We start from the raw sequence: 25,005 nt of genomic DNA on the forward strand, positions 1-25,005 counted from the left end.
TGCAAAATTAATACCTGGAAAACCTGGAAAATTCAGGGAAATTGAGTTCCATATTTATGTATGAACCCTGCTATTTACAATTTTTTTCGAATAGGGAGAATTGTACAAAAGGGTGTTTTGGGAATGGTATAACAGTAGGTTTCTGGGGGTGTTGTTCGAAATGAAATAAAATCTTTAAGTTTTACGTCCCACTATTATGCTTGCTAGGCTACAGATGACTTGGTGTTGTTCGGTGGGGGTCAATGTTGCCAATTTTGGGAAAAGTCACTAAATCAGGGGAATTCGACCTCAACGATAGCGTAGGGTGACCATAAAATTTTCAGTTAAAAACGGGATAGGTTCTGGCTTTTAGATCTACCTTTGTTCTTACCAGTGCCTTAGGGCCGCGGTGGCTCAGTGGTAGAGGTTCCGGGTTCAAACCCTGCTCCCGCCAAGTGAACTTTGTGGTGTACAAACACCGTGTGCGTGGGTTTTCTCGGGGTTCTCCCGTTTCCTCCCACTTTCTTCATTCCACCATTTCATTCATCTCTCATCATCACCGTCTCCTTTAGCCTAATCGGCATAACCGTGGGACGTAAAACTCAAAAATTTCATTTCATTTCATTTATCAGTGCCTTGATATCAGAGTTCCCCCTCTCTCTCTCTTTGTTACTGAGCGGGTACTTATGAAAAAGGAAAGACACGTTGAAGTTTGTTCAACACACAACCAACTGCTAAATCTCTGCTGTCTTTCGAGCAGTACTACGAACTATAGAGTATGTTTAATATAGGGAATTTCAGTTCAATTTTTGCCTCTTTGTTGTTATTAATACTTTTAAAAGGAGTAAAGGTACTGGGTTTGTTATTTACTTCTTTCATTTACATAAAATGGGACGAATACTACTTTTTTCCATCTACTGACGGGAAGGCCGGGAAACGCCCCTAAAACGGGACTGTCCCGGTCAAAACGGGACGTATGGTCGCCCTACGAATAATTTTTCCGATTGGAGACTTTTATGGGTGATTTTTAAATGACGATTCAGCTACTTATACATTTAGCGACTTTTTGCTGCAAACAAAATTTTCATCTGTAGAGAAGCATTATTAGTTCAAAACAGTTTTTGAACTAACAATGCTTCTGTTTGTTCTTTTTTCTGTTTGTTTGTTTTAATCAGCGCAAGTGATGAAGAGTTTGGAAATACAGCGTACCCACTGGCCCACAATCCTGCATTGTTATGTCGCCCTTGTCCTCTAACGAAGAAGAACTACAAACTTGATGTCCTTTAGTTCGCAGTTTCCGTTGAGAGACACACGTAATACATCTTTACCGATAGCAAAAAGATTAGCTATAGATGCGTGAATAAAGGCGATGTGGATGTTTGTTATATTTGTTCTTTGGGGTCTTTTAATTATTCTGCAGTTTTTCTTTTACAAAAAATTGCTTAACGTAAGTACTGTAGTGTTAATTATTTCGGAACTATTTTGACTCCACAATATGAACAAAAGTACCCGAAACAATCTGAAATGATCCCTGAATTCAAGGATTGGTTGCGCCCTGTTTACAAAGATGTGAGTAGAACCAGCGGCGCAAATCTGTCTTCAACATTGGGGGGGAAGGGTAAGACCGTTACCATACTTTTTATTTTGCGATGTCCAAAATAGTTATGAAGTTGAAAAACAATGTTGTGGAGTATCAGAGTTGTCTTCAGCATTGGGAAGCTGCAGATTTGAGGCTTATTCTGGGAGACGTCTATTTTATCTCACGTTCCTTTGTAGCAATTGGACAAAAATCATCAAATTTCTCCCAAAAAACACATTTCAAATCGGATTATTGGGGAAAACTCCCCCTCAGTTCCAAGATTGGAGGGGACATGTATCCGTCATCCCCCCCCCCCCGGGATTTGCGGCAGTGAGTAGAACATATTGTTTAGTTTACATCTACAACTTTAAAACAATGCTTATAGACAATGAATTTCTCGATTATTTTTTATAGCGACTTTTCACCCACAATTCGAGTCGCCACCTCTCGTTTCGCAAAATTATTGTCAACAGTTTGGCAACACTGGTTGCGGGGAGAGCTACAATGGAAATGAAAATGAAATGAAATCTTTGAGTTTTATGTCTCACGGTTATGCCGGTTAGGCTAAAGGAGACGGTGATGATGAGCAATGAATGAAATGGTGGAATGAAGAAAGTGGGAGGAAACGGGAAAATCCCGAGGAAACCCACGCATGCGGTGTTTGTTCACCACAAAGTTCATTTGGCGGGAGCTGGGATCGAACCCGGGACCCCAAGCACCAGAGGTGAACGCTCTACCATTGAGCCACCGCGGCCCTAAGAGATTGAGAGTCATAAACTTAGTCACTTTCAATTTTGTAATATATATATATATACTGTATATATATATTACAGTATATATTACTGTATATATATATTACATCACTGACTGATAACTAAAATGCTTGGATTGTATATATAAAAGTCACCCCCTGCCCGTAAAAAGCTTCATTCGAACTCGGAATCGAACAATTGCATCTGTAAAGCAGTGCTGAGTTGATTTTAACGTTCCTTTCAGCAGCAAGGCTGTATGAGACATGGACTTACAGATTAACGTGAAATCCGAACCACATAAGCTCCGGCCGGGAATCGAACCCGGGTGTCCCACGCCAAAGGCGTGTACACTAACCACTTAGCCACGAGGGAACCCATCTGGGTAATAGTTAAGAACAGCTACTTCTCATCTCCCGTGCACGAGGATACATCTTATTGTTGCACTACCTAAACACCCTAAGTACAAGGGCAAGAACTCAGTCTATTACCTGCTTTTTAACATCCTAGATCAGCGTTTCCTAACCTTTTTCAACTTGCGGCACACTACGGATGTAACTTGAATTCTCGCGGCGCACTCATAGATATTATTATTTGTAAATATAAAACTAGTATTTTTTCTGCGATCATTGATCTCCTTCTCACAGAGAAGAAAGCTCAATCACTGTTTTTTTCCCCGTGGTAAATTATTATGCTTATTTTTCATTCTAATTTAAAAATATAAAACAATTGCAATGAAATATTGGACTCAGGTTTTTAAAACTAAGCTTTCTTGTTCGAAAACTGTATCCAACCTTTCACTAAGAAGTAAGATCACTAAATAACGAACGAACAAACAAATCTTTTTTACTTTTAAAATACAAATGTATTTAATTTGTCGAAAGGATTGAATGTTATTTTAAATTTTCAAGTTACAAAATAGTCTGCAACAATAAAGAAGCAATAATAGTCACAACAATGATAACCAATATATATTTTCAACATTAAAAATGTACAGAAAAGTAACACGGTATGAAACTTAAAGTTGTAGATTCATAGTAGAGGTTCATAGTAATGTGAAATAAAAATATACATTTTTCCTTCGTCTTGCAATTTGATTGCTATAGAATTAATAATTTGCTTCCACTTCCTCGCGGCACACTAGCGGCCCATTCACGGCACACCAGTGTGCCGCGGCGCACCGGTTGGGAAAAGCTGTCCTAGATAGTCAATGAATAATTCCTGAAAGTATGGCGTTTCTCGTCCTTCCCTAAATGGGAAGTACGGCTCCTTAACTATAACCCTCATCTGTAAGGCAGTGTAAGCAACAAAAAATTAAAAAAAAAAAAAAAACGCACACTGGATGTTTGCGCAACTGAGGATCAAAACATCCTCAATGGAGTATGAGAAATCGTAAACGTCAATCAAAGTGTGTTTTTGCTTATTCATTACTTCGTTAATAGTTAATTCCTTCTAGAAATAGTGAAACAATACTATGAAGAAACACTAATTAAACTAATAACTATTACGTTGTGTTTCTTACCATACCGTTTTTACCAGCCATAGAATTTGAACCTAGTACTATACTGCATTAGTCACGCCGGAACGAAGGGTGAAATTCAAACGCCTGGCACTCGTAGAGCTGTTGAAGCTGTGTTGTAGTTACGCGGCCTGCGTTGGTACTCCTCAACATAAATACGTCACTGCCCAAAACCAGGAAACATCACAGACAGAAGACAGGGGCACAATCAGTGCCTGACACTTCACGAACTCAAACCCGCCAAGACTCAACTCAACATGACCTTCAATTACGTTCTACAGTAGAAACCAAACCAATGCTAAGGCACAAACTTACCAACTTCCTATATGAAAACACAAGAAAAAAAAAATCAAACTTTTTGGTTCCAAAGTGATGCCATAACAATAATACTAAAAAGGTTTTAATTCTCAGTAACCCAAACATTAATTAACTAGGGAACATAACAAGCAAAAATAAATAAATAGAAATCAAATCAAATTAAATTTAAAAAATAAAAACCTGACAAGTAAGCTCTCCCTGACTACTTTTTTTTTAAATTTCAGTGAGGCTGTAAAATATATCAATATCTTCGTCAAATATATATATTTCAATGTAAACAAGTTCTTTAAACAAAAGAAAGCTCTGTAGTAGAGCGCTTACCTCTGACCTGTTAGGTCCCTGGTTCGATTCCTGCTCCCGACAAATAGCCTTTTGGTGAACACTGTAGGTGTGGTTATTCTTAAGACTTTCCAGTTTCCTTACATTTTCTTGATTCCACCATTATCATGTATCTCATCGTCACCTTCTCACTTACGTTTATGTACAATCATGGGGCGTTAAACTAAAAGTAAAAAAAAAAAAATGCAAATATCCTAATAAAAATGAGTTTTCTAGACTACACAAGTGGCCCCGCGTAGCGTAGTTGCTAACGCTCTCGCCTTCGGTGCGAACGGTCCCGGGTTCGATCCCGTTGGGGATCGATTTCCTCAGTCGAAAAAGTATCAAAAGATTTTAAGTCCAGCCATCCTGAATGAGATTTCCTTGGGTTTTCCTCATTCACAGCAGGAAAATGCCGGAGTGGTACCTAACATATAGGTCCCAGGCCGTTTTCTTCCTTCCCAAATCCTTTCTTCCCTTCCTTTACCCGGATAGTGTGCTCATCGAGGGACGTCATCCCTCATATGTGACGGGCTAACAAGGCCATTGATGCCGAAAGCCCAGAGACCTAAAGCCTAAATCTTCACTACACAAGGGAATTTTCGCGCTGAAAACGGTTTCTTAGCAATTATGTTAAGCAGTCCTGTAGTAACTCTGCACCACGTAATAAATCGTCACATATAAAACGGAATGATTAAACACATAACATTCATTTTGCTACCTTGTAACGTAAAATGTTTCAAAACATTAATATTCAAAGATTTCTCAAAATTCAGATTCACCCATTCCATTCTCCTCAATCATTAACGAGTTGTAGTCATAAACTATATTACTTACTTAGTACTATACTAAAGCAAGTTACACTAAAAGAATATATAATTAATGGAATATTTAACTAAAGTAATAGTTAACTAGTGCACTTACCCAGGTTTTTGTTTCTTCCTCTCTTCTTTTCCGATTGTAACAACCTCGTTTCGCAAGCAAAAGACGCTAGTTCAATGACGTCAGCCATGGCGAAAGAAAGAGTGTCTATAGGCGGTCTGGATCTCACGTACAGATGGACGTATATAACGTATAACTGAAGTACTTAACATACGTATATGTATGTAAAATACAGAAGATTGTTAGATGTCAGACATCCTGCAGCGAAATGATGTAATATCTAAGCGGGTAAAAGGCAGTACCTGTGTAGTATATGGATAAAGTACGCTCCGTACAGATTTCCTTAGTAAACATAACGAATCCTTGTATTTGTACAATATACCGCTGTCCGGATAATGGATTTTTCTCAGTGTAGTTTTTACCAAAAGGGCGTACGCGAAATCGAGGGAAACTATCTCGAGACAAAGAGGCGTATCTCAAAAAATTATCGAAAATGAGTTATGACTAAGGCCCGGATTTTTATGTAGTACAAAGTACCGAAATATGTACATAAATATGTAACAAAAATCAATGAAATATGTAAGAAATATGTTAAAAATATGAAAATATGTAAAAATATTTTTCGTGTTTGTGTCTGTGCTATTTTCTTAGCTAATAAACATACTGTAACCTATTTATGTAATAAAAGCTTAACAAGTGTAAATATCTTCCTACAGATACGTAGAAATTTTCAGGAGAAACAAAGGAAAATATGTACCAAGAAAGTAAAAAATCACATTATTGAACATACAAACATAAAAAAAAATATTTATTTAAACAAAAGGCTCTTGCTTTTGGGACGAACAATGAACCACTAAGTAATTTTACGCAATGGAAAATCTTTGTCACTAACTTGTCACTGATAGTTCAAATTTTCACTAAGAACAAATAAAATTGTCTCGTGGAGAAATGAAAACCACATTATTGCATATCAAAAGAGAAAAAAAAAATATTTAAGATTAAGAATGCGTACCTTTGGAACTTTCAAATTTATAACTGCGCGTTTGAAAACTTCACTAACTTTCGATAGATACGTTCAGGCTTTAACAAGGAACAAATATAATTTGTAAATACATTATTAAAAACACATTATTGAATATCGAAATAGAAAAAAATATTATTTAAAATAACGAGCGCTTACTTTCAAAGCGCACCATGAACCACTAAGTATTTTATATGATTTTATTCGAAAAATTCACTAACTTGTCACAGATACTTCAAGCTTTCACTGGTAACAAAGGAAATCGTCTCACAGAAAAATGAAAACCACATTATTGTATATGATGGAAAAAAAAATCTTTTAACAAAACGCTTACTTTTCTGATGCACAATGAACCATTACATACTTTCCCAGGTGTTCAGGAGTTAAAGAGAGTCATTGGTCAGTCAGGATCCTTTTATAGGCTAAGAAAGACCTCTCCACGTCGCAGGAAGTGACAGGCGCGAACTTCAACAAATGACATTTTCCAGGGATGATTTCCTCAAGGGCCTTTCTTTCTTCTCCATCCAATATCCTGCATGCAGTCCTCAATGTTAGGTATCTTGGATTCCTCTTCAAAATTGGCTGGAACTTCCGGGCAATTTTCGCACCTGTTTCTCCCTGCACAATGTTGAGTTTCTTCTCCTCATCATCCATTGTTGTCATCGCTTCTTTCACAAAAACTTTCTTACTAGAAAACACAAGCTCATTGACTTCTGGGAAGTTGATCCGCACTTCCTCTGCTACACGATGTAATCCATGGACCAAACAGCACATATGAATGAGGTTTGGGTTGAACACTTTAAGCGAATCAGCAGCTTTTAACGTGTACGCCGCAGCATCAGAACACATAGAGCACTTTTTCTGCAGTAACACTTTGTGGCCACAACACTCTCAGTCCATCATTTACAAAACGTGCAACTGTGAAATGGTTTGTTTTGCCCAAAACTTTTGAACAGATCAGGAATGGTCGTGATGGAGAATCAGGGTCAAGCTTTTCTACCACTAGATTGGCAACGAAACGTCCTAATACGTCTGTAGTTTCATCCACCGCAAACCATATATGCGAATCACCAATTTCAGCTCGAATATGTTTGATAGTATCTTCATAGCACACATCCAAATAATTCTTGCGGATAGTAGATTCGTCAGGAATGTGCCTCTTGCAATATTTTTCCAAAAAGAACGCGAACTGTAGGACTTTCAATTTGCACCACGGTATGTCTGCTGCTATGAATGCATTGGCAAGGTCTTTGTAAAATTAACTGCTGTTTTTAGATGCTGGTTTTGTTTGGATTAAAGGTTTTCGCTTTGCGGCACGCTAAACACCTTTTTCATGTGAGTAGCTGTTTTCATGTGCCTATTCAATTGCGACATAATTGAACAGCCCACTTTCTTATCGCATACTTGATAAAAACAATTTTACCGTCTGTGGTATAAGAGTCATCCATAGCTATCCACAATTTCAATTTTGACGCTAAAGAGGAAGCCATCATAGAAAACAAGAAACTGACTCGGTCACAAGCGTGCACACTAACAAACCGGTCGCGAACCTAAATCCTTTTCCCTTTTGTTTGAAGGAAGAAGTGGCAGAGTAGCCTCAAGTCATACAAAAGCGATCTTTTATTCGATTTAAGAAACAAGTGATAAAGCCTAGGCGCTCCAATCACCTTCGTCTCACCGCCACCCCCAACCCCACCTGTAGTGGTTGCACATACAAAAAAAAAAAACGCGAGAATGCCAGCAAACTGTGTGCGTTTTAGTTTGCAAGTAGACGCCACTCGGATGTGTGCCGACAAAACAAAGGCGATAAGCACAACTATCCTTATATTGTTTTATTTCTTTATATATAAAAAACAGATCGTTTTCTTTCTTTCTTTCTTTCTTCTTTTTTTTTTCAGGATGGGAAGCGATAACTGACTACGTTTCTTTGCATATTGTAGAGTGTACGATTAGTTTTAACCCAGCTTTCCCGCTATGCAATTCGGTTGAACAAAGTGAGAAAAAAATACAGATAATAAAATAAAGTACCTTTTGAGTTATTGTTCCATATATAGGCCTATTTTTCTTTGCGTATTATTTAAAGAAAAAATAGCGAAAAGGAGCAAGGAAACTGAATTTATGTAAAAATATGTACAGTAGGCGGAAAATATGTAAAAGACTTCAAAATATGTAAAAATATGTAACGTGATTTTGGTTTATATGGCTCTTTACTTCGTAATTTGCGAACATTTCATATTTTCACTAGCGTACATACAAAGGAAAAAATATGTAAAAACATAAAAATCCGGGCCTTAGTTATGACTACCTTCTTGATCGTCTCGTCGAGTTCTACATGATGGTATAACTGTCGTATTTCAACGAGCTTTGGTTGCTTAGATATATAGTTTTTACCAAAAGGACGTACGCGAAATCGAGGGGAAACTATCTCGTTTGAGACAAAGAGGTGTATCTCAAGATTCACCTATTCATCTTGTTCTTGGAACGCGTTCTGCTATTGTTTTATGAGATACGCCTATTTTACCTACTTCTGCATTGTTATATTTTCGTAGTTTATAGGTAGTTTTATGTCAATTACAGTGCTTTGGAACATAATATAGTTTGCTTGTGACATTTGTTTCCCGTTATCAATTAAATACTGTATTTGTTCCTGAACCCTAAACGATCTTGAATTTGCTGCTTTTCTTTCTTTTCTTTTCTTTTCTTTTTCTTTTTTTTTTTTAAGAAAGGGAAAGCATTGGCATTATTATAAATGGAGCTAGCATTTTTAATGCTTGCCTTCAAAAGACCAGCTAAAAATTTGGAACAAACATGCAAATCTACTATCTGTACAAAACTAGGAGATGTAATTTGTTCTCAAAAAGTGAAGGAATGTTTTCAAGATTTCTACAGAATTGACAACATCCAAAGGCAACGTGAATACATTGTTCGATACGCAAACCGTAAAGACACTAAACAAACGACTTGCAAGAAAGATGATTCTAGAAGATGCAACGAGTAATTATTATTTCCTCCCCAAACAGAGAAATCAGATTCCTGTATGTAAGACAATGTTTTCAAATGCTTTAAGTATATCAGAAAAAGTCATGAGAACTGCGTTAGAAAAGAAAGTACAGTTTTTTTTTTTTTTTTTTTTTTTAACCAAAGATAACCGTGGGAAGCCGGCCAATAAAAATGTTGGAAGGAGATAGACGAAGAAGGAAAGCAATTTCGGAACATTTATCAAGATTTCCTCGCATGGAGTCTCATTATTGGTGGAAAATTCGAAAGGGGACTACCTACACCTTGATTTGAACAAACCAAAATGGTGGATATGTTGCATACCAGTCATTTGCAAGATTAATATCACTCCCATCAGTTTCAAACAATTCGTTTCTTTTTGTCATGGAACTGCACGTGTCAGGATCGTACGGAAACCCATTATTACTATCAAATGAGAAATTCAAAGACGTAATGGCCCAGTGCCACAGGGTAATGCATGTTGTGAAATCCCCAGACCTTGTATTGTTTTATGAATCTTTGCTCCATTGAAAAAACAGTCAAAAAATGTTTGCGTTCATGAGTATTGAGTTGTTGTAAGGTTCTTTATTATTATTTCAATTATTATATTAAAAAATGAATACTTTTTTTATATATATCATTTGATATTTAGAAGTAAACAGAAACTTAAAACAGTACTTCTAATTTCAGATATTTATTCCTTGAGAATTTTCTTCTTTTCGTTTTATTGTTTTTGGGATATTTGCACGTAAGATAGCAAGAAACTAATAAATATTCCCAATATTAACCTGTATATCATAACCCTCCCCCCCCAAAAAAAAAAGCTAAAATAAAAGCCCATACTCTTACGTTAGAAATCAGTTCCGTAACTCCACTAGGTGGCGTAACTCAGCAGAATTACCACGCAACTGATTTCGTTCACACGACGAAAAGGCGTATCTCATTTTCTTGAACAAATGAGGGATTAATGTTTAAAATATTCGAAGCTTACAATACTACTTTACAAGAGTTGTACTTACTGCAATTACGCAAGTTGGAATCATTTCGGTAAGTTTTAAACTGAAGAAATCATAAACAGAAGAAATACTGCAGAAACGCTCTCCTGAAAAATGTTAAAAATGAGATACGTTCCTTCGTCTCAAAAGTAGTGTTGTAAAAAAACGGTTTTTTTTCTGTGAAGTTTTTTTTTCAATAAAAAACATCGTTCTTTTTCATGTTTTTTTTTCAAATGTCTGTTTTTTTTCTGGCAGCTATTATTTCTTGATTTATCTTGAAGATTATTGAAATAATCAATAGAACTTGAATCGAAGCCCTCGTAAATTACAAATCGTTTGTTTCCTTGTACCTATACGAGCAAAATCGTGTGATTATTCCATTCGGACCCAGATCATTTTTGGCGTTTTCCTACTTTGTCAATTAGTGACTTATTGCTCAAAAACCACTTACCCTATTGATATGGTTAAGACCTTGTTTTTTAGAAAAGGAATGTGGCTATTTTTTGGTGTACATTACATTGCAGTGTTGCGAGCGGGTGGGAAATTACTGAGGGAAATGTAGGGGTGAAAATTTACAAAAAAATCCCTAACCGAATTTCAAGATTTTTGTATCTAGCACCACTGATGCCATATGGGTCTAAGCATAGCTATCTCTAGGAAGGCCCCGCCATAGAAACTTGGCAACGCAGCGCGAACGTCCTATCGGCTGGAACATTTGCCTTTCGGTAAATGGTGACAATCACACGCTGTCAGTAAAAGGCATTGGTATTTAGATGCTGTAAAGTGTCACATTTATGGGAATTAGAGAACAGAATGCCAGATAAATGTATTATGCCTGGGTATCAACGTAATTACACTAAAACAATTAAGGAGGAAGAATATGTGAAGAGTTTCCGATTTCCAAAGCGTTCCATTCTCAAGGGAAATATTGGATGATCATTATGAATTTGTAAACAGTAAAAATTATATTAATAGTTTTTCTTGAGACTCTAAACAAAGACTATTTGAACAGTGTTACATTAGATGATTCTGCATTTCTGTACATATGTGTTTCAAGACAGCACACAAACTTAACTGTGATGCGTGTAATGATATTTTGATGCATAAAGAGGAATCAAAAGATGAATGTTCCACTAAGGTAAATCGAAGCAAATTGTCGGTACCGTCAGATTTTATTGTAAGAGTATGCAAACATCTATTTGCATCTAAAGAATATGAAAACAAGTTAATTTCAAATAATAATCAGAAATTAGTCTTGCATCGCTTAAGTGTATTAGGAATAAGCAGAGACAATAACATACTTGATTATATAATATTATTGTAAATCCATGCCACCACGATAGTGAAAAATTGGTAGGAAACATTGTTTGTGTAATATTCTTTTAAATAACTATTCAAAATTAATGAAGCAAGCTGTTGTAAAAGAAAGAAATAGAAGGAAGTCATACATCTTTTCAGCATGAGTACGGCCTCCAGTAGACCTAAAATTCTGGCAATTCTACCAAATGTGTAAATGTACTGTGTACTTAAGAACATCGGCGCCCGAAGAAAATTTTCTAGAGGACATCTTCCTGGTTGCTATATTACGTTTGGTATTTTTTTTTTTTTTTTAGAAAACCTTAAGAAATTTAAAATGAAATCTTTGAGTTTACGTCCCACGGTAATGCTGTTAGGTTAAAGGAAACGGCGATGATTTGAAATGAGTGAAATGGTGGAATGAAGAAAATAGGAGGGAACGGGAGAACCCCGAGGAAACCCACGCACACGGTGTTTGTCCATTACAAAGTTCACTTGGTGCGAGCTGAGATCGAACCTGGAACCCCAAACACCAGAGATGAACGCTCTACCACTGAGCCACCGCGGCCCCTTAAGAAATTTATGTTGTTGTTATAATACACATTTTCGTGAACCACGGGGCACCGGGTTCCCTACCCCCACCTTCGTGCGCGTATGTTTTATGAATACTTACGTAAACGTATGTAAAACTAGAATAGGAATTTATGCATATATCATCGGTACTCATACAGATAGCCTCAGTGCTGAAAAGGACGCTAAACTTCAATTTAATTATCAATTTAGTTATCAATTTAGTTATCCTACTGTTCATTTACGCTTTCTTGCTTTCACTTACTTCTTTCAATATATTTTGTAATCTTATTTTATGAATGAATTTTATATTATTTTAGTCAATTTGTTGTCATGATCCTACTTTAAACGTATCTTACTAATTATATTGTATTAGTCAATCACTCTTTGCTTACTTATTACTAACTTAGGTGGCCTTCGCTATATTAGTCTCTTGCTTATTACATTCAACAAGAATATTCCATTTGTTTGTTGGACAAAACTATCACAAAAAGTTGACAAAAGGAAGTGAAAAAAAAAGAGAAAGAAAAACAACTTGGAGAAAAAGATTTGTCCTGGTATTGCTCGCGATGGACGTCGAGTGGTGTGGGGAACAGCGTTGCCACACCGAAGGCCGGGGCCTTCCTAAAGACGGCTATGGTCTAAGTCACCTAAAAAAAATTCTTTGGTGCGTTGACAAGGTACAGTGAAAATCTAAAGTCGCTGGCTTCCATTCAAAGAGAGAAAGAAAAAATTCTCTGTTTCCATACACATGAAATGTTGACACTTTTTACGCCTCAGAAGCAAAAACCAACAGATATGCCGGGGCTACAGCTTCTCTAATTATCCTATTGAAACTTTTTATGGTGCGTTCTGTAGGCTAAAGAGAAGGCTTTCAGGTAGTGGTACATTTGTTGCAACGTAGCGAGCAAGAGGGAAATAATAGAGGGGAAAGGGAAATTTGCCCATTTTTTTACTTAAAATCAGGAATTAATTGTTTTGGCTGGAAACACTGTCATAAAACAGACGTAAAGTATCTGAAAGTAAACCTTCGTACCCCAAGAATACATCCTACAAGTATCATGGCGATATCTAACAAAGTAAGCATGATTTTTTTAAAAAAAATCTCATTCTACCTCAGAAATTCACAATTTTCTTAACATTTACAGAACATAGTTTATTATAAGCCTTAACTGTACTTCCCCTAATTATTCTACCGAAACTTCTTATGGTGTGCTATGTAGGCCAAGGACGAGGCTTTCAGACAGTGGTACGTTTGTTCGAATGTAGCCAACAAGAGGGAAATAATAGAGACAAAAAGGGATTTTTTTCACAAGATTTCTCCCTAAAATCGGAAATTAAAATTTTCTGTAGCTGGCAACAGTGCTAGCAGACACACACAAACTATCTTAAAAGAAGCTTTGGTATCCCTATAATATACCCTCATGTATTGTGACAATATCTAATAAAGTAAGCAGGTCATTAAAAAATATTTCAGTCTACCTAAAAAAAATCACAGTTATCTTTCCACTTAGAGAACAAGGTCTACTGTAAACCTTAACTGTACTTCCCCTAACTATCCTATTGAAATTTTCTATAGTGCGTTGTGAAGGGTAAAGACAAGACTTTCAGATACTGGCACTTTTGTTCCTATGTAGCCAACAAGAGGGATATAATAGACAAAACACGTAACTTTCCCCTAACATATTGAATTACAATTTTCCGTAGGTGGCAACACTGCTACCAGACAGACGAAAACTATCTTAAAATAAACACTGGTACATTACTAATATATCCTACAAGTATCATGGCGATATTTAAGAAACAATGCTTTTAATTACCAAAACTATATTTCGATGAAGAGAAAAGTAGGGGAAAATCAAGAGTTAGAACCTTAATCCGAATTTTTCGTGCTTCCCCTAATTACCCCACTGTAACGATATGTACCCGAGTTTGTTCAGTAAGAACAAATGTTCGACTGACGTAAGTTGACTTGCATTCCGACGTATAGGTACGGTTTATAACAAAAATTTCGAATTTTTTGCCCAAATTTAAGGAGATTTTAATTTCCGTAGTTGGCAACACTGCGCGCAAGCCCGTCCAATTAATGTCAACAATTAGGTATCCATCGGACGTATCTACCTGACAAGTCTTAAGGAGGTCTCTCTACAACGAATGAAGCTACAGGGGAAAAGTAATAAAGAAAATTCGAAAATTCTCGAATTTTTGACTGGGGTGAAATTTGAGAGGGAAATTCGACACACAGAAGAAAAAGAAACTAAAATGATAAACTATGGACCAACCATATTTGGCAATAAATATATATATACCGATATCTTAATTAGTGACCATACAGGAGCGGATTAAAAAATTGACATATCCGTATGTGCCACTTTGGCCACCTGGGTCCGAAAGGGTTACGAGTGTACATTTAATTACATTTTTTGACTACTAACTTGTGTTGTTGTATTAATTATAGTCTTGACTAATAATAATATCGTTGTTGTAAACAATCACAATCTCTCCTTTTTACATCTTAGTTCCAATACTAATGCTGAGAAATGCAGGGTGTTTCAAAATGAATATCGGAGATTTAAGTCTTCGCAGTACTTATTACATTTTACGCACAATTATAAACAATACATCAAATAAAAGAGCACCTCAAACAGTTTTTGCTTCAAGTGTTCGATGTGAGCTTCATTCGTCACATGGCACACATAAAGTCAATAGGTGAGAAAGGCCCATAAACTTTCCGCCATATGGCACAAAACATTCAATTCACACAGACGGTTGCACTGTAACTACAGATTCAGTCTTTGCAAAGTTAAAACACACAAAGCTTTCTGGTCTCTAGTCTCCATCTTTGCTACTTGCTCTTTCTAACGGCAGACAGAGGAAACAATGCATGGCATGCGTGTGTACAAAACTGTTTGAGTTGCTCTTTTATTTGATAATACTTATAATTGTAAGTTAATTGTAATAGATACTACAAAGTTTCAAAACCCTAATATTCATTTTTAAACACCCTGCATTACTTCAAATTATGTCATCCTATATTCATGTCTTGTATGTACACTCATGTCCAAGATTATTGCTGTATGTCTATAAATATGTTGTTGTAGGAATATAATTTGATAACGAATCCGCCTGGTATTTCTTATAATATTAGTATGTGTATAATCGGCAAAGACATGTATGTGGCAAATTTCATGTCAAAACAGCAGTAAATAAGAACAATAAAACAAAAATAAAACTTTCTTTCCATTTAGCAACAGTTTCTTTTACTCTTTCTCATATTCGTATTTATAATTCTTTTCCTTTGAAATTTACAACAAATATACATTTTCCGATTATACACGTAATCTTAAAAGTACCCTGCAAAATCATTATCAAATTATATTCTTACAAGAAGACAGTTATAGATATGCGACAATCATTGTGGACATGCATGTACATATCATCGGGCCGACCCCAGGCAATTTGTCGCCCGCGCAATGACGTAATTTGCCGCCTAAATCTTTCTCCAGAAAGAACAAATTTTAAAAGTCACGATTTTAAGTATGCTACTCCAGCATGAACAACGAAAGGGAGGGAAACTACACTCGCACTCAGAAAGGCTTAAATACTTACTACAAATACAATTTTGTTGTGTCTGTTTTTTTCTTTAAATATTAATCTATTATGTTAGTGAAAGATAAAGCAAATACATCTGAAAGATGGTAATCCTTTTTATAGAATTCAATATCGAGTTTCAATCTCAACATATCAGTTTGCAATTATAGTGCAACTAGCTCTTTTACCTTTATTTCTTGATTTTCCTTCTACATCTGTTATTTTTTTTTTAAATTGTTTCCACCTTCCATGATAACAATCTTATTTGCGACAAAGACAAGAGAAGCTTTCATATCAGAACTTTGATAACTAACCAAAGGGGACAGGCATTCGAGAATTGAGTTCCTGCATTTGACAACAATCAGGCAATTTATTCTGGGATTTATTTTACCATTTGCTTTAGCACTGATCATGTTACTTAAACTAATGCGACCTAAACATAATTTATGAATGTAGTATTCAAATAGAAGGTCAGCTTAGTCAGTGGTGCCCACCCCCTCATGTCCATGACGCACCCCCCTCAATTGTCTATCCGTAGGTGTTCTTCCATGAAAAAAAAAATCTTTTCGATTAATTTTTACACACCCTCAAGCATATTTATATAATTTTTAATCCCCCCAAATATTTCAATGACGCAATTTGCGTCATAGCCCCCCTGGCTTAGTAAATTTAGCTACCATGATCATGAAGTCTATCTCCAACAAGAAATATTTATTTTAAATAAAACACTTATGACAGATATTGCCCCCCAGTGCAAATGCACGTGTTGCACATATGGTAGAGCCAGCAATGCATATCATATATCTAGTTGACAAATTATTTATATGATATTCAGAAAATATTAGTAGGCAAATTAGTATTAGTTTTTACCTTTAGACAAGTTATTTGCATTTTATACTGTTCGTGATATTACTTTCGTACTTATTAAAGGCCTACTTTCACGAAAAAAGAACAAATGTTCATTTATACTTTTATTTCTTCGTTGATATTGGTGAAACAGTACAGAAACACAGATTATTAGTAGGTACGCTACTCATATAAATTGTAAAATATGTGTACCGTATCAGTATCTAGTGTTTAATTTATGTTGCATTTTATGGTAATTACACCTACATAAAAATACTTCAGACTTAAATGACGTAAGATACATTACAAATGACTATTTGAAAAAAAACGAAATTTAGAAAAAAAACGAGAGGCAATGTTTTTTTTTTCTAAAAAAAACGTACATTTCTGAAAAAAAAACGGTTTTTTTTTTCTATTTACAACACTACTCAAAAGGGACGATATATTCTGCTACAATTAATATTTTATCGGTAAATGTGCTCATTTCTAGCAGGAACTAAATAAACTTGAATGTAGTTGATTGTTTTCTTTCTGGGAAGAAGAGGTCAGGCCCGTACATAAAAGGGTGCTGCGACTTGCCTTCAGCCCCCTCTGGAATTAAGTTGTGTGCCGGTGCTGTGCCATCAGTTATAGCTCAGAATACTGATAGAATGAATGCAACAAATTGGGGATGAAACTGATGCACAACATGGTACTTAAGTGCAAAGTTATGATTGAATTTAAATAAAATTCAAATGTAATTTGAAAATTATTAGTTGGGGGAAAGGTGTGTGTGAGGGAGAAAGGTTTTAACTAAGATAAAGGAATGAGGATTAGTCTGATATTTCAACGAGGCTGGCGTCATCCTGGTCATCTGGAACGATGAATGCCTTTCTCTGGAGGAATTCTGGAAATGCAGAAATTGGTCAACATCTGGATCTCTATCCTGTTGATCTGCTAGGGGCGTCGAGTTCTCTTCTTCACGGTATGCCTTTTACGATGTTCTTCTCCACCTTCATTCCACTACTCTGATGTTAGATTCAAATGTATCTGCGGCGATGAACCTACAGAATGGTATACTCGGATTATGGAGTCGGTCGTCCTTCAATGGTGCGATGTGTCTCTCTCTGACGATCCTGCACCTTCTTCAACCGTGAGGCGAATACCCTCTTTCGATCTGTCCTCCGTGGTTTTGTTTTGCAGTCCAGTACTGAGCCTGGCATTCCGAGAACGGTGAAATATCAAGCTATCGGAAGGGAATGCGGAAAATCAAGAAGGAAACTAGTCGTGTTTATTAACAATTTCAAAAGTAACAATTAACAAATACGTCTGGCAATGTACAACATTAATAAAAGTTTTGTTCCGATGGATTTTAAAAGAGTTCATAGTTCTGTCGTTGATAAATGTAATTTAATAAAATAATTGAATTTAGCGAATTAAGTTAAGAGTTTACACAATTATCACATGGTCACTTCACATCTAATATACAGCTACTTCACAGTTGTTTCCTATATATGTTCCAAAAATAAACAGTCAAGAATGTAAGGGTAAACTCGAGTTAACCGGTAGGGGGTTACAGTGGCATAGTGGTAAAGCGCTTACCTTTGGTGCTTGGAGTGTCTTGTTCGATCCCCGGCCAAATAAGTTTGTGGTGAACAACGTCGCGTCTGTGGGTTTTCTCTGGACACTCCCGTTTCCTCCCACTTTCTCATTTTATCAACTTGTTTGAACCATCGTTTCCTTTAGTCTAAAGGGGGTAATCGTGAGATGGTAAACTGAAAGATTTCAAGTTAGCACGTCCAAAAATTATTTCGGCTCCGTCTGTCATATAGTGTGCTAATTATGGGCCTGAATAGAAGCAACGTAGCTGAGTGGTAGAGCGCACACTCCTTGGTCTAATCCCAGATTAAGTGAGTTTTTGGTTAACATCGTGTAAGTGCGTTTTCTCACAGTTCTCTTCTTACATGTCACTTTCATATTCCACCAATTAATGCACATTGCATTCATAAATCGACCATCTCCTTTACCCTAAAGTACACTCATGTCCAAAATTATTGTCGCATGTCTAGAAATATGTTGTTGTAGGGATATAATTTGATAACGAATTTGCCCGGTATTTCTTATAATGTTAGTATGTGTATAATCGGCAAAGACATGTATGTGGCAAATTTCATGTCAAAAGAGCAGTAAATAAGAACATTAAAACAAAAATAAAACTTTATTGTCCATTTAGCAACATTTTGTTTTACTCATTCTAATTTTCGTATTTATAATTCCTTTCCTGTGAAATTTACCACAAATATATATTTCCCGATTATATACATAGTATCAGTATTAAAAGTACCATGCAAAATCATTATCAAATTATATTCTTACAAGAAGACAGTTTAGATATGCGACAATCATTTTGGACATGAGTGTACATAATCGTGGGACGTCAAATTAGGACTTCAGTTGACATTTTTCTGGCTGTTTGTAATTAATATTTAGTAAAACCAATACTGTTTTTCTCTTTCTTTCAGAGTGCAAAGAAAGCGCATGTTACGATATGGTAGAACCATGTGTCTATGAGCCGGGGAAGATCGGAATGTGTGAGTGCAGCAAGAAATCAGATGTGCCACGAGGTAAGACAATAAATAACGTTATACCATTATTCTCTTGTAATTTTCGTGTTATTTCAGCAACGTAAATAGAAAGTTGAGAATTGTATTCAATAATGTTAATGCTTATGTATTTTACGTGTATTTACTCGTATAAGAAAAAGAAAGAAAAGAGTTTACATGTGAAATACTGTATTTCGGCACAAAGCAGAAAAATAAGATGAATAGTATTGCCGATCCTTAAGTGACCCTTAAGTGAAAGACGTTCTACCAAAGGAGAAGTGGTCGGCCCGGTATGGACAAGAAGAGAGGTATGTACACAAAATCTCTCTGAGTATGATAGCCTATGGCTTTCATCTTAAGCCAATAGACTTATTTGTCAATAGGAAGGAAATGAATTCGTGTGTAAACAGTAAAACTTGAATTTGTTCATTTAATTCGATCAAATGTTAGTTCATCAGTGCATCCCCAATTTCTTACTGCTCTCGCATAAGACTTGTTACGATCCCAAATAAGGAATATATATAATATGTGTGTATGTATGTATATATAAGTCACTATGTTTGTGACTTCGTATCGCTTGAACGACCCGACCGATCTCGATCAAATTTTCAACATAGATGAGGTTCAGGTGTAGTATGGTTTCTATTATTTTACTTTGACGGTGCAACTTAAGGGAGGAGGAGGGAGAGATATTTAATAATGATCGAAAATAGCCGATATTCAGTGTCGAAACCATAGTTTTCGGGGTTTGCTGAGATGAACAGTGGCGCTTGCGAGGCCGTTTAAATTCAAATTCAAACAAGTCGAAACCATAGTTTTCGATGTCTCTGAGACAGATAGTGACACTTCGAGCTCCTTCGTGGCTAAGCGATTAGCGTACGCGCCTTTGGCGTGGGAGACCCGGGTTCGATTCCCGGCGGGAGTTTGTGGTTCGGATTCCACGTTAATCAGTAGGTCCACGTCTCATATAGCCTCGCTGCTGAACGGTACGTTAAACTCAAAATCAGCTCAATTCAATATAGTGACACTTCCGATGCCGTTTAAATCCAAATTCGCTTTTTTATGTTCAAAATGAAACTTATTCTCCCCGTGCGAGGAACGGATATTTTGTTGAGGAAAAGTGAAGCTAAACAGTTTAAAAATAGAACCAATTTTGATACAAACAAAGCAGTCTATATCAAATATAAAGCAGAAGAGGAGAAAGTAAATTAAAATACTAATTTTATACCTGAGTAATATTGTTAGTGAGGAATGTGAAATGAAAAGAATAATAAAAAATGAAAACATTCAGTTTAACGTCCCGCGATTATGTCCTTTTAGGTTAAGGGAGATTGATGATTAAGACATTGGTGGTATGGCAATGTGGGAGGAAACGGGAGTAGCCCGAGAAGACCTACAGACACAGTGTTGCCTATTATGAACTTACTTGGCTGTACATAGAACCAGGGACCCCCACGCCTCCGAGGAAAGCACTTTACCACTGACCCAACGTGTCCTCAAACGAATATTAATAGTAGCGAAAGAATAATTATACACAGTATTCCATTCGAACTTCCAGAATTTCAAGTACTCGTACCAAAGAAAATATGGATGAAAGGGCAATGAACTTTTCCACATAGAGTACACCTCCACATGTGCTTGATTGGTAGTACAAAGAATATCGAGTCTGTTTTCAACTTCTTACCTTATTCTAGGGATTCTAGGATCGCAATTCTAGGAAAGCTTGTCCCGTTTCGTCTCGTCTCGTCTCGTCTCCTTTTACTACTAAATGTACAAACTTTATGCTCTGTTTGTTTCTTAATTTTATCTAAAATTACGAGAATTCTTCCGCTTCACGAGAGATCCATGAACAGTTTGATATAACAACGTTCTTGTCTCGTCTCCTTTTGCTACTAAATGTACAAACTTTATGCTCTGTTTGTTTCTTAATTTTATCTAAAATTACGAGAATTCTTCCGCTTCACGAGAGATCCATGAACAGTTTGATATAACAACGTTCTTGTCTCGTCTCCTTTTGATACTAAATGTACAAACTTTATGCTCTGTTTGTTTCCTAATTTTATCTAAAAGTTACGAGAATTATTCCGCTTCACGAGAGATCCATGAAGAGTTTGATATAACAACGTTCTTGTCTCGTCTCCTTTTGCTACTAAATGTAAAAGCTTTATGCTCTGTTTGTTTCTTAATTTTATCTAAAAGTTACGAGAATTCTTTCGCTTCACAAGAGATCCATGAACAGTGTGATATAATAACATTCTTGTCTCGTCTCCCTTTGCCACTAAATGTACAAACTTTATGCTCTGTTTGTTTCTTAATTTTATCTCAAAGTTAAGAGAATTCTTCCGCTTCACGAGAGATCCATGAACAGTGTGATACAACATTTAAACTATAATTTATTATTCGAGTATGTTGTGTAATGGCTTACATATCTTTAAACGTTGATAAATGATCTTTATTGTGTTCGTACAATCCCTTTGTCAATTTATAGTTCTTATATTGTGAATTAGGTAACACTAAAACAGTGTTTGAGATCTAAGATCTGGGTGAACTAGTGTTACCCACGAGATTCGAGAAATTTCTCGTTTCTTCTTTAAAATTGACGTGTTTCTCACCTCCCCTTGAAATTGAAAATGGCTTTTTGTCTCGAATTCATTTCACAGGCAGCTCTTGCTGCATTAAATAACTACATCGTTTCAACGAAAAGAGAATATTTCCCAAATAAATTAATGGTTCAAAAATTATAACGGAGATAGTTGACTTTCTTAATGATTTCAGTATAAATGTACCTCTTTTCACGATGTTTGTTGATTTCGTACGTTACGAAAGGTTGATTTTGTAAATGTACGAGACACATCCAGAAAATAAGTTTCCCACACGTCCCATAGCTACGAGAACGTATGTTGCGCGAAGCGACTGCGTGCACGGAAGAGAGTAAGGACCTAGCATGGCGCATGTGCTTGTGGAACTTCCCTGACGCTCTCAGTAGCGTAGTGGCAGTGGTTGAAGATGGGCGTTCCTATTCCAGCTCCCGCCGCGTGTGAAGTGCTAGCAGTGATAAAAAGATTTGAATACACAGGGCACAACGTTGATTGAAATCCATTGTCACCTGTGCCAGGTCTATGGGCCTAACATAATGAGCAAGCAGATGGTGCGTTGCTGTTCTAGACAATTTGCAGCAGGACGCCAAAATGTGTGTAATGAGGAGCGCAGTGCCGTCATCATAGACAATCCACGCTATGCCCTGTGCATTTAAAACCTTTATCACTTTTCGCACTTCACACGCGGCGGAAGCTGGAATAGGAATGTCCATCTTCAACCGCTGGTGCATGCCGCCATGTTTGGACCTTACTGTCTCACGTGCATGCATTCGCTTCGCGGAACATACTGTTTCCTAGCTATGGGACGCGTGGGAAACTTACTCTCTGGATGTGCCTCATATAATCCGCTCGTAACGTTTGGTATGCTTTAAAAAAAAACATTCTAATGCAATACGTATAGTAATTCAAACTGAAGCGAAAGTTTAACGTTAAAATTTACTTTGCAATACCAATGACTGTATTAGTAATTTCGGGAAGGAAAATAAAGTTACGAAATATTAGCTTTCTATACAATTGAGAATTGTTTTGTTTTAAACAAATGTCTTCATCAAAATTTCATAATTCCATATCGAACAACCGAGGATCAGGCGATTTCCTGTTATTCCCCAGTGGAATTAAACAATACTAGCTCGCTAGATTATTAACTAGATATAACTTGTTTTATGAATACGTTATTTCAAAATAATTGATGCAGAAAATACCTCTTTTATGATATTTTATATCCACCTGCCCATTTTACGTACTTGGACGAAGATCAACGCTAAGTTAAACACAAATAAAATTGACATATAAACTCACACGAGAATGTTATTGTCTTAATAGACTTGATTCAGTGGCGGATTTTGGCATCTTGCTACCCTAAGCAATTTATGGCTGGAGGCTCCTATCCACCCCGCGATAAGCTGTCGTGCTTTCGAAATCATTCCAGCGGGTCTTTATAAGTTTTTCTTTAGCCGCACACTATTTTGCAGTACTTTTACATTTTAGTATATAGAGGTATCTTTAGGATCAGTTGTTTAATAGATGACACCATACACTTTCTGCCCAGAGCCTGACATAGTAAAAATAGTAAATAATTTAACCATTTTTCTTCTGATTGTTTTTTCATAAGTGAAAGGAGATGATGGAATGCAACTTACCACAATCATAAGTAATGTTATTTTACAACAGAAAATATGTACCTGAGAAAGTTTCAGTGTTATCATCAATACACATTACAGTGTTGCCAGAATAACATTTTCCCCCAAATCTATGTTAAGTCAGAGACTACAAGAACGAATTCAACTGCATTTGATTACGTACCATGTTGGCTTGGAATCCTGTGAACTACTTTTTAAACAATATTATTATTTAATTTTAATAACTGTATGTTAAAACTGTTTTATTTATTACAAAATAAATACAACTATTATTTAAAGATCAGTATATAGCTTCACTGCCAACACATGGCGTAAATACAAATGAATCAATTAAACTGTAAGTCTAATTCTATGTAGCTTCACTGCTGACAAATGACATAAATACAAATCAATCGATTAAACTGTAAGTCTAATTCTGTGTAGCTTCACTGCTGACAAATGACATAAATACAAATCAATCAATTAAACTGTAAGTCTAATTCTATGTAGGTTCACTACTAACAAATGACATAAATACAAATCAATCGTTTAAACTGTAAGTCTAATTCTGTGTAGCTTCACTGCTGACAAATGACATAAATACAAATCAATCAATTAAACTGTAAGTCTAATTCTATGTAGGTTCACTACTAACAAATGACATAAATACAAATCAATCGTTTAAACTGTAAGTCTAATTCTGTGTAGCTTCACTGCTGACAAATGACATAAATACAAATCAATCAATTAAACTGTAAGTCTAATTCTATGTAGGTTCACTACTAACAAATGACATAAATACAAATCAATCAATTAAACTGTAAGTCTAATTTCATGTAGCTTCACTGCTTACAAAGGACGTAAATTCAAATAAATTATTGAATTAGTTAAGATGTATGTATTACTCAGTGGCGTATTTAGGGGGGAGCTTGCGAGCTTTAGCCCCCCTTCCGAAATCTTACTTACTATAGTAATGTATATGAAATATCTTGCAGAATTTTCACATTTTCAGGCAAAAAGCCCCCCCCCCGAAAGTTAGCAAAGCCCCTCCCGAAACAAAATCGTCACTATATGTAGCCTTAATGCTGAAGAAGAACGTAGAAATCAAACAATCAAACAACCAGCCAAATGATCAACTTGTTTTGATTAAAAAAACGTTATGTCAACGTTTCATTTTCTTCATTTGTCGCTGACGCTGTGTATGGAAAATAAAAAGAGATTTCTTTATTGAAAAATAATTGAATGGTTTTATTTTACGCCCTACGGATATTGGGAAGGGAGGAAATTATATGTATGTCTACAAAGGTGTGTATGTAGTGTATTTGTGTTATGTCAACAAACAACACAAAATCGAAGTGTTAGAACAAGAGGAATTAATAATTAATTCAGTATCTGTGAAAATGTTTGATATAATTAAACTGATCTGGTAATATTGATTTTTTTAAAACTTTTACCTCCTTTTTTTTGTTTTTTGTTCTCATTTACATTGTTATATGGGCGTGATAAGCATTTGTTTATTTTAGAAATAACACAAATATACATACGTA

The 25,005-nt window shown here is 36.0% G+C and overlaps 1 protein-coding gene across 3 annotated transcripts in view; it reads left to right on the forward strand.

The window, feature by feature from the left end:
- Positions 1–25,005, forward strand: part of LOC145675726 (uncharacterized) — a 1,359,799-nt gene that overhangs the window by 1,072,987 nt on the left and 261,807 nt on the right. For all 3 annotated transcript variants that reach the window (XM_081746346.1, XM_081746345.1, XM_081746348.1), the window contains one exon: positions 19,162–19,263. In XM_081746346.1, the coding sequence (XP_081602472.1) occupies positions 19,162–19,263 (102 nt within the window). The remainder of the gene's footprint in view (positions 1–19,161; positions 19,264–25,005) is intronic.

The sequence above is a fragment of the Thermobia domestica genome, chromosome 18, assembly GCF_964235325.1.
Source record: "Thermobia domestica chromosome 18, izTheDome1.hap1.1, whole genome shotgun sequence".
NCBI lineage: Eukaryota > Metazoa > Arthropoda > Insecta > Zygentoma > Lepismatidae > Thermobia > Thermobia domestica.